This window comes from Medicago sativa, chromosome 7 (genome assembly GCF_051527215.1).
Source record: "Medicago sativa cultivar Bolivia chromosome 7, Bolivia_mono, whole genome shotgun sequence".
Lineage (NCBI taxonomy): Eukaryota > Viridiplantae > Streptophyta > Magnoliopsida > Fabales > Fabaceae > Medicago > Medicago sativa.
In genome coordinates, this window is record NC_140755.1 from 51789627 (window position 1) to 51801821 (window position 12195).

The 12195-nt window shown below is 31.0% G+C and overlaps 1 protein-coding gene across 1 annotated transcript; it reads right to left on the reverse strand.

The window, feature by feature from the left end:
- LOC146906598 (uncharacterized) lies at nt 1-3735 on the reverse strand. The gene is made up of 2 exons (XM_085724656.1): nt 693-3735; nt 1-495 (listed from the first exon to the last, which is right to left on the reverse strand). The coding sequence occupies exons 1-2, from the start codon at nt 3646-3648 to the stop codon at nt 176-178; spliced, it is 3276 nt and encodes a 1091-aa protein (XP_085580782.1). The 5' UTR covers nt 3649-3735; the 3' UTR covers nt 1-175.
- Between the last annotated feature and the right edge of the window lie 8460 nt (nt 3736-12195).

A 12195-nucleotide genomic window follows, 5' to 3' on the forward strand; every position in this document is an offset into this window, starting at 1 on the left:
CTTCAACAACGACATAAAATGTCACAAAATATTGTTGTGTACATCTGAAATCTCAATGTCTCGAGAGAAACAACAAATTTACAAATAATCTATAATACAAACAACTTCAACAAGTTTTACAAAATTAAGAAACAAGGAATAACAAAACTCAAGCATGTTGAATAAGTATAATCTTTTAGCTGTTTGTGTGAACCCGCTTTGACATCGCAAGCTCCTTGGCAACCTGCTCCATGGTAGGGCGAGATTGTGAACATTCTGTCAAGCATGTAAAAGCTATCATTGCAATCGATACTAAGTCCTTAACAATGGGATTCAAAGGATGAGGGAGACGTTGATCCAACTTATCCATCAATGGCATAGTATCAAGTGTAGAGGTAACAATAGTCCATAAAGGTATAACATCTCCAGGATGTTTTCCAAACAGTATTTCCAATGCTAATACTCCAAAACTATACACATCACACTTCTCGGTTACTTTCGTTGTGTATGCGAGTTCTGCAACAAAATAAAAATAGGAGTCATGTACAAGAGAGGCTATAATGGGAGATATATCATGTACAAAAGTTTAAGTAGCAATATTAAACATTTAGACGTAGATAGCTATGACGTAGTTTTGTTACAAAATGTATACCGAGGACAAATTAAACTAACTAAAAAATTGTATGTCTTAATAGGATTAAAGGAAAATTAACCTGGAGCGGCATATCCAAATGTGCAAGCAAATGAAGTCGAGAAAGTTAAATTAGGATCAAGAAGCTTAGCTGTTCCAAAGTCAGAGACATGAGCCACACATTCCAAATCCAGAAGAATATTCTTGCTTGATATATCTCTGTGAACAATTGGAGGTGAGCAATCATGGTGCATGTAGCATAAAGCATTAGCTACATCTTTAATGACATTCACCCGCTTTTTCCAATCAAATGCAATTGCTTCTTCGTCATCTTTCAAAATCTTTTCCAAACTACCTTTCTCCATGTACTCGTAAACCAAAAATGACAACTGTGAATGTGAGCAATATCCATACAGATTCACAATATTACGATGTCGAATTTCAGTCAAAGCTTGGATCTCATTTGTGAATGATTTTGGACTGAGATTTTCCTCATTTGAAACTGAATGGAGCTTTTTCACAGCAACTACTTGACCTGTGTGTAACTCTGCTTTGTAAACACTTCCTTGCCCTCCAACTCCAATGAGATATTTGTCATCAAAATCTTGTGTGGCTTCCAAAATGTTCTCATAAACCATTTTTCCATCAAAATTCCATATTGTAAAAACATTTTGAGGTACAATAATGTTCCCTCCTACCTGGTTTTCTCCTATGGTTGATGTTTTGTAGAGATCATATAAGAATTTGAAACAAGCTGCTAGCATTAGAGTTCCCACTGCAAGAGGTAAAACTATCAATATTACTTTTTTAATCTTACGATCACCAGATTTACTTCTTGATGTTGGGCAAGGCTCCAAGTCAGAGATATTACCGCACAAGCCACTATTATTTCTCAACACTTCAATGGTAGCGCTACTGAAAGCTCGAATGTTGGGGAGTGGACCTTCCAATTGGTTATATGATATATCAACAGACATTAAGCTGAACATCTGATCAAAACTAGAGGGAATAAGGCCAGAAAGATTATTATGTGAGATATTCAATGTTTCCAAGTATTTCAACTGTGTAAGTGTTTTTGGTATTGTTCCATCCAAAAAATTTCCACTAAGATCAAGGCTTTGAAGGATTTTAAATTGTCCAAATTCATTAGGAATATTTCCTATAAATTTGTTATGTCTCAAATTTAAGTTCCATATCTTAGGCAAATTTGCAAGTTGTTTTCTGATGAAACCACTTAGATTATTTTCTGCAAGGTCTAAGGTCTCAAGTTGATCTAAGGATGATATTTCTATAGGAATGTTTCCTGAGAGATGGTTGTTGCTTATCAAAAGTTTGGACAAAGACAAGTTGCATAACTCCTTAGGTATTTTCCCTGTGAGATGGTTTGAAGATAAGTCAAGTGAACCCAAATTGGGTGCCTTTCCTATTTCTGGTGGTATATGGCCTGATATATTATTTTTGGAAATATTGAAGGTTGTCAGGTTATGGAACTTTCCCCAATTGGATGAAAGGTGTCCATAAAAATTGTTTTGACTAAATTGCATGTAAACCAAATTTGGATATACACCAAAGACTTCTGTTATATTTCCAGTAAGTTGGTTGTGTTCAAGTCTAATCCTAATAATGCTAGAGCAATTCTTCAAACTCTTTGGAACTGAGCCAGTGAAGTGGTTATTTCTAACAGCCAAATATTCTAAATTCCCACCAATGCAAATGTTGTGAGGCAGCTGACCAGTGAAGTCATTATCATACATTTGCAGTTGTATCAAATTGATAAGCAAATTCATTTCCATTGGTAATTTTCCATTGAGATGGTTTTGACCAAATGAAAGAAATTGTATGTCACTCAAGTTTCCAATTGTCGGTGGGATTTCACCTGAAAGAGAGTTATTGTCCAAATCAATTTGAACAACATTTCTCAGCATTCCAATTTCACGAGGAATTGAACCAGAAAGATTATTGTCCCTAAACCTTAACTCTTTCAAGTTCACCAATCCCCCAATTTCCACAGGAATCCTACCAGATAAGTTATTGTCAAAAATATATAGATATTCTAGCTTCCTTAACTTTCCAATTTCCGTAGGAAGGTGGCCAGAAATAGGGTTGTGTGCTAAATTTAGATATGACAAGTTGGCCAACTTACCTATAGAAAATGGAATAGACCCTCTGACATTGCATTGATAAAAGGAAAGGTACTTTAAATTTCCCAACTTCAAAATTTCTTGGAGGATAGGACCATTAATGGAAAGACTATTACCACCAAGATCTAGAGTCTCTATCTGATGCAACTTCACAATTTCTTGAGCTAAAATGGACCCGTTAATTTTATTTAATTGAACTCTAAAATAGGTTAATTTGTTCAAATTCCAAAGTTCTTTTGGAATGTTACCATAAAGGTTGTTTCCTCCTAAATACAAATGTGACAACAAGGTCAGATTCCCAATGGAAGTTGGGATAGTCCCTGTGAGATTTGCATTTGAGATACTAAGTTCTCTCAGATTTCTTAATTCACCTATTTCTTCAGGAATGGAACCACTAAAAAGATTATCATCCAAATATAAAGTTTGAAGACTAATCAACTGCGTTATTTCATATGGAATTGTTCCTGAGAGAAGATTGTCACTAAGATTAAGATGAGTAAGTTTGGACAACATCCCAATATGGTGAGGAATACTTCCATTTAAGGAATTGTGACTTATGTTTAGGGTTTGGATATTTGGAAGTAATGAGAAGTTAAGACTTTCAAGCGTACCTTTCAATCCCATATTTGTGAGATTTACCTTAGAGACAGAAATGGAATCTTCATTACAAGAAATTCCAAGCCATTTGCATGAATTATTGCCACTCCATGAAGATAGCAAAGCTTGGCTTTGGTTGTCAAGACTTGCTTTCCACTTCAACAAAGCACTTGCTTGTGAAGTTGCTGATAAAGCAGTTGAAGTAGTTGGGGCTGTTGTGAATGCACAAAACCACATTGAAAGAAGCATCCAAAAGGATAGCAGCTTGAAGGATTGAAGGTTTGAAAATAGGAATCTCATGGTGGGATATATATGTTTATAGGGTGAAGTCTTCAATTACTAATGGATACTCCAAGACACTTTTATTTAATAGGATTGAGTGTTTTCACCTGGTGCATGTAGTGTTGTAGATATTTATAGGCAAAAGGCCATAAAATGAGGGTGTGAATGTCTATATTATTTAATGAGGGTGTGAATGTCTATATTATTTAATGTCTATATTATTTAAGTTAGGATTAACTATGTTTTTTAACCCTTTTCTAACATGCCAAAGAATCTTGCACCGTGTACGTGTGTCTTTTTATCGTTTGATTACTAAGTAATATCATATTTTATTTAAAGGTCTTGTTAACGAGTGTCTCCGGGCACTTTTTAAGTATGCTAAATTAATAAATTATTTTTTAAAAATATCAAAGTTTTCAATTTTCAATACATTGATTACACAAACTTTCATAAAAAAATCACCTTTTAATGCCTTTAACTAGTGTCCCAGAGCACTGGTTAACATTTCCCTAAAGTAATTTAATGGAAAAATTTATCAAGTCAATATAATAGAAAATACCTTATACATGGTGCAAGATTTATATCGTTTGTGCACTATAGAATTGGTCTTGTTATACGATCTTTTATGTAATAAGAAACATATGCATGCTGAACAAAACAGTAACAATTTATTTTTAGCAAACTAACAAAATTTCTTGACTTTGTGGACTTGCATTATATCCACTTTATGTTTCATGTTACATATGTATCTATCACTTATTCTCATCCTAACCAATGTCAATGCCGTGAGATAATAGCCAACCGAAAAATGATGAGCAAACATCATCCTAGTTATAATAACAGGCGAAAAGATGGTCACTCACATTCCCATCTTTCCACTTTTTTTATTGTGCTAACATTTAAAAATTATAAACGGTTCTTTTTATGAAATTTTTTGATTAAAACTAAAAATATAAATATTTTTTGCTTTCAAATTATAACAAAACAAACTAATCATAATTAGTTATTTCAGCTAAAACTAAATTTGTTTAATTATCTTTTAAAAATGCATACACACTTTTTTTGTTGCAACAAGAAAAGTTATTATAATTAGATAAGATAAACATAAAATTCTATTTAACCCTTTAATATATATGTACCACAATTTATTTATTTTTTTGAGCAAGCAAAAATGAAATATTTTTTTTTTGAAGAAGCTAAATTAGTCGACCTAAATTGACAACAGAGGGAATCGAACCTGAAACCTTGAGGAGGACTACACTCCCAAGTCCCAAGTCAATACCACTAGGCCAACCCAAGTGGGTTCAAAAATGAAATATATTAACACCAATAGAGCGTCCTTGTAAGCACAAGTGTGCCAACAGGACCACAAAAGTTTACAAGCTTATATACAAAGCAGTCGAAATCAAAGGAAACAAAAAGGAATTAGTCTATACCCATACAAAGAAACGGGTTCGACCACCACAATTGAAAGTTTAAAGCAATATCTGCATTTTAAGCCTTCACCCACCAAAAAGAATGTAATTTAACTTTATCTAACAGCTGGTGAGCGGCGTTTTCCTTGTTCTTAATAATCTATTGTTATGCGCAGTTTATAAAACTGAAACACAACAAAGCCAAAGAAGCTGCATAAAAGAGCTATGCACTCGTAAACCACCTGAATACCATAAAACGTTTTTTTCATCCGTTCAAATTTTGTTTGGTGGAGAGTTATTTTTTTTTCTTTTGAGAGGAATTTTAAGAATTAACAAAATAAATAGTATAATAATATGATTTATTTTTTTCGTTGAAATATAATATGATTTATTGAATACAAGAATTTAAACAATACATTAAATTTATTTCTTGTCAGAATATACTTTTTTTGAAGGTGTATACCAATTATTTTCATGAGAGTTATTTTTTTTTTCTTTTGAGAGGAATTTTAAGAATTAACATAATAAATAGTATAATAATATGATTTATTTTTTTCGTTGAAATATAATATGATTTATTGAATACAAGAATTTAAACAATACATAAAATTTATTTCTTGTCAGAATATACTTTTTTTGAAGGTGTATACCAATTATTTTCATGAGAGTTATTTTTTTTTCTTTTGAGAGGAATTTTAAGAATTAACATAATAAATAGTATAATAATATGATTTATTTTTTTCATTGAAATATAATATGATTTATTGAATACAAGAATTTAAACAATACATAAAATTTATTTCTTGTCAGAATATACTTTTTTTGAAGGTGTATACCAATTATTTTCATTATTATTATTGAATATACATCAGAGACTATGAAAGTATATATAATAATTATAACTAGATGATGTTTACTAATTATTTTTACGTTGGTAATTTCTCACGGCATTGACATTGGTTAGGATGAGAACAAGTGATAGATACATAAATGGATATATAAATTAATATGCAAGTCCGCAAAGTCAATTTCGTTTGTCTTTTGTTCATGTACAGATATATATCTTATATAAAGTCGTTTTGCTGCTGCAAGATTATCTATACCATATATAATAGGCGGTTTTCAGGTTGACTTTTTCTCTTTTCAATTATACCTTAAGCAAACTTGACCATGTGTTTTTTTGTTGGTGTTATTCAAAAAGATAAGAATTTTGTTTGTCATATTTTTTGAAATATATTATATTTGTTATATTATTCGTATTATTGAAAAAGATAAGTTTAATTTGTTTTTGAACAAGGATAAGTATAGTTTGTTACGATATAAAAATGTAAAATATAATTTTTGAACAAGCGTAATTATAGTTTGTTACGATATAAAATGTAAAATATATATTAATACGCAAGTCCGCAAAGTCAAGAAATTTTGTTTTTCTTTTGTTCATGTACAGAAGTATATCATATATAATGAGAAATGATATTTGTACAACCACTTTTTGACAACTTCTGAAACAATCATCTCTCTCATACTCACGTGTATTTTTATTCTCTCTCCTCTTCTTTCTCTCTCTATTGTTTTTATCCAATAAGAAGAGAGGAAAAGTGGTTGTCACAAAAGTTGTTTAAGATTGGTTGTACAAATAACATTCCTCATAATAATAGGCGGTTTTTAGGTTGACTTTTTCTATTTTCAATTATACCTTAAGCAAATTTGACCATGTGTTTTTCTGTTGGTGTTATTCAAAAAGATAAGAATTTTATTTGTTATATTTTTTGAAATATATTATATTTGTTATATTATTGGTATTATTAGAAAGAATAAGTTTAATTTGTTTTTGAAGAAATAAGTATAGTTTGTTACGATATAAAAATGTAAAATATATATTATCTATACATATAATTTAATCAAAATTAAATTGATTTTAATCAAAATTTCATATAAACTTCTATTTGTAATTTATGCATGTTAGCGCAATAAGAAGAGTGGACAGACGAACACGGAGTGCCGTGTAAACGCTAGTATAGAATAAATAGGATAGACTTGACCGAAAATAAAATTAAAGACGATTCAAAAAATTAATTTAAAAACAAATAATGATAATTTAGAGTATAAACACTAATTCACCCAAAAAAAATATAAGGAATATTCCAATTCCTCCTAAAAAAAAAAGAATATTCCAACTCGTGAAAAAAATCGCTTAGTGCTACCTATTTAGATGCTCTGTAAACAGAGTAAAGGATTACTAATCTAGTCGGAGAAAAAAATCCGAAGTGTATTACAGTCGTAATTTGAGCACTCCAAAATTTCTCACAACTATTTTGGGTGTTCAGACGCTTTTTGGCACTGGAAAATATCATGGTTTACCGTCGATGGTAGGCAGAAGTAAAAAAGCGACATCTCGTTTTATCAAAGACTGCATTTGGCAGAAAAATAATTCATGGAGCAACAAATTGTTGTATTTTTATACTATTTATTATATTTCAAAAGTTATAATTATAATTTTTATTTCATACTGATACCATAAAAAATTAATTATATTTACTTGGTCAATGAGTGAGTTAATTGCTAACGTATATATGCCTATAATATTCATTTCCATCACTTTTAATAGTGGTTTTAATTTGTAACTTATTGCTATTAATTTGCAATGGATTGGTATTGATGGCCAACGTATCAATTGGCATATATTGAAGGCATATATAGAAAAACTTTTGACTACTTTTTGGCTTATCAGTATTGAAACAAATAGTGTTAAAAATGTCACGTGTTTTTCCATAGAAAAATTGCTCCTCGCATTCATACTTTTGATAATATACAAACCAACCAAAAACCAATCTTTATCAAGCTATTCACTACTTTGGGTTTCATCTTCCTGATTAAATTATATTCTTGCTAGTTTCTGTATCCTTGATTAATATCAAGAAGGGTCTGTTAAATCCTGGGGGATTAGCGTATAATTACGCGGAAAATCCTTAAGGACAGTGCGATCAACACGTCTCAGACTCCCTCACTGGTTGTTCGTTCTACAGATCTTGATAACTGATTTGGTAGCAGGTTTGATATGGTTGTCAAGGATGTTGATAGGGTTGTGTCGGTGACCTAATTATACAACAACATCAAAGACAGATAAGTTTATTGATCTCACTCTCTTTCTTATATTTAATTGATCTTTCTCTTTTGTTTATTCTCATCAATATAAATTGATTATTATATTTATATATTGCTTATTATTTATAGATATAATATTATGCCTGATTTTACAACAATCTTAAGGATTTTCGTTTTATTAATTGTTGAAACCTTATTTGATCTCCTGGTAGATAAATGAGAAAGGAATTGCTTAGCCTAAAAATGGTAACCAATCGTACGTGAAGCTCTGAAAATATAAAGGGCCAATTTGTATTTCAAACACAAGGTTCTTAGTGCTATGGTGTTAATCACAAAGCCTTTGGTAACCAGGTTTTTCGATCATCATTTTATTTTTATGCGATCATGGCTCAGTGTGTTTTGTGATGATACATGTGATAATACCGTGTTATAGAACTTGATTTGTTCATTCTTTGCACGTTGAGTTTTCTTTATTTTGCTTGTTTGTTGGATTTATGTAAGTTATATAGTTTTTTGACTGTGTGGGCTGCAAGCTATTCTTTTAACTTTATATATAGCAAATCTACAATACACATGTGATAAATCTTTGATGTGTATATATAGATAAAACAATTGTAATTTTGATTATGATGTTGATGTGTGCATTGCATAAAATATACCCACTAGGTCTGTTTTAACTTTGTACTAGTTTTATTGATTTAGAGTGGCATGTTCAACTGTATCTACATGATATGTATTTGTCATCGTATGAATTAGTCTCAATCATTGATCTATATGCTTATATTGATTTGCCAATAGTAGAGGACCGTGAATATAAAAATAAAAACTTTTTGTGTAGACATTACTTGTGTTAAGGTAGTTTTTATTGTTATTGTAATATAAAAGTTCTAACTTGCGAGGCTTTAATATAACAGATATGAAAAATGAGACCAAAATTTAAATTGAGATATATGGTTAACTATGTTTGTGAATTTCCTTATTGTGTGGTGATTAATTGGTTATGTAATTGAACACTTTAAGTTCTGCAATTTAAGATTCAGAATTTCGAAAAATGCTATTGTCTATGCTTAGTGGTCAAGGTGTTTATAAAGTTGTCTCTTTTAATATAATATGGTACTTGTTAATTCTCTATAAAATTGACTTTGATTGGGTATATGTCATATATGTTTATACTGAGAGCACTCCTTGACATGTGTATGTATGAGTTTAGTGTTTTGAAAATTTTACCTTATACAAGTGAATTGACATGAGATATTGTATTAAGAAAATTATGAAAAATATCATATGAGTTATCCATTGTATTGGAATAATACAATGATGTTTAATTAAATTTGTTTATGTGAAAATATAAATTGATTAGGATTTATTTTCTCCATTGTAAGAATGTTGTCACTTGAAAATTATTCAAGTAGACCTGTATAATAAATCCACTCATAGATTTATATTTTTTCAATGTGGGGGTTTGTCACTTAGAATTTATCTAAGTAGACCAGATGAAGTATCAAGGAAATCAATTTGAAAATATATGAAATACATTGCTTAGAGTTGATGAACCATTGCATCAAAATAATGCAATGATGTTAATTGAAATTGAAATCCAATGAGAATAAATCCAAATGTACAATTATGTTACTTATTGTGGGAATGTTGTCGCTTGAAGTCATTCAAGCAGACCTGTATAATAAATCTACAAATAGATTTATATTTATCCACATGGATAGTGATGTCGCTTAATAATAATGTAAGCAGACATGTATAAAAATAATTATAGAGATCAAGTTTATTATTATAGACTTTGATAAATATATGAAGTTGATTGACTTTGAGACGTCTTAGTCAATCTTATATGATGAAAGAAAATTGTCTTCATCATTTGTGTATAAAGTAGCTACTAAACAAAGCCCCTTGGGATGAAATAAATTTGTGTGCATCGAGGGGATTGGGACTTAAGCCATTCGAAATTAATAAGTGATGGGAACCCAACCTTTGTGATTGGAGATCCCATGAATAAGGTTCATATGGGTAAGAACAAGTCACTTATTAGTTCTGCTAGCACCAAAAATTAGTTAATTAATTTTTGTTTTCGTCCCTTTCCTATGGTGTGTGTGAGAAGTGCTAGACACTGCATTATTGAGAGGATAAGCCTATAAAGCTTTTAATGAATTTCATATCCCTTATGGGTGGTGTATGATTTGCAGCATACACTTGATGAAATCACCTATGTGAGTGTCAAGTGGGGCCGCTTGTATGAGATCTTGGCGAAATCTCTGGAGCACTCATGAAATAATCCAGGCACGCGCACGGCCTATTCGCGCACCACAGCGCCAACAGCAAGAATTGTGGGGGTGTGATGCGAGTGGTATACCGCTAACATACACCAAGTGATTTTGGTTCATATAGCTTGCTACACCAACTTCACTGTGTGTTAAGTATTATCATTCTAGGGCTGGTTCATATAGCTTGCTACACCAGTTTGATGCATCACATCTAGGATGTTAACCCAGGAAGTCCTTTTTCTAACTTATTTTAAACTTTTGAAATATGTGGGGGATTGTTGTATTTTTATACTATTTATTATATTTCAAAAGTTATAATTATAATTTTTATTTCATACTGATACCATAAAAAATTAATTATATTTACTTGGTCAATGAGTGAGTTAATTGCTAACGTATATATGCCTATAATATTCATTTCCATCACTTTTAATAGTGGTTTTAATTTGTAACTTATTGCTATTAATTTGCAATGGATTGGTATTGATGGCCAACGTATCAATTGGCATATATTGAAGGCATATATAGAAAAACTTTTGACTACTTTTTGGCTTATCAGTATTGAAACAAATAGTGTTAAAAATGTCACGTGTTTTTCCATAGAAAAATTGCTCCTCGCATTCATACTTTTGATAATATACAAACCAACCAAAAACCAATCTTTATCAAGCTATTCACTACTTTGGGTTTCATCTTCCTGATTAAATTATATTCTTGCTAGTTTCTGTATCCTTGATTAATATCAAGAAGGGTCTGTTAAATCCTGGGGGATTAGCGTATAATTACGCGGAAAATCCTTAAGGACAGTGCGATCAGCACGTCTCAGACTCCCTCACTGGTTGTTCGTTCTACAGATCTTGATAACTGATTTGGTAGCAGGTTTGATATGGTTGTCAAGGATGTTGATAGAGTTGTGTCGGTGACCTAATTATACAACAACATCAAAGACAGATAAGTTTATTGATCTCACTCTCTTTCTTATATTTAATTGATCTTTCTCTTTTGTTTATTCTCATCAATATAAATTGATTATTATATTTATATATTGCTTATTATTTATAGATATAATATTATGCCTAATTTTACAACACAAATGTCTCTCTATGGCAGAAAGAAAGGTAATGATCAAATCCGTTCTCCAAGATATTATATCGTATGTTATGAGTATTTTTCTACGTCCTACCATGATGATTAATGCTTTTGAGAAAATAAAGAATGTTTTCTAGCGGTAGCGGGGTCTTGGTGGAGCTACTCATAGAGGTATACATTGGCTGTCCTGGGAGCAATGCTTACTGTTCACACATTTTTTGGAGGTATGGGTTTTAAGCATTTGACTGCTTTTAACTTGGCAATGTTTGGAAAGCATGGTTGGAAATTACAAACCCAACCCAATTGTTTGGTATCTAGGCTTTTTAAAGCTCAATATTTACCAAGTAGTAACTATTTGGACAGTAAACTTGACCACGAACCAATATTTGTACGGCGAAGTATTGGTCAAAAGAGGTGCAAGGTGGAATATGGGTTCATGCATGGATATATTTCCCCATTTTTTGTGCTCCATGGCTTAGAGTTGGAGTGTCTATATCAAGTGAAATCCAACCATTATTCAAAAACTATATCAATTTTTGGACTAGTTTTTCATCTTCCTATTATACCCTTCATTTAAAGTATTATAATTGCAGTTTTATCTGACGTGCAATATCATTATTTATGTCTATAATTTGAAAATAAATATTGTTAAATCTTATTATAATCAACTGCGATAAATT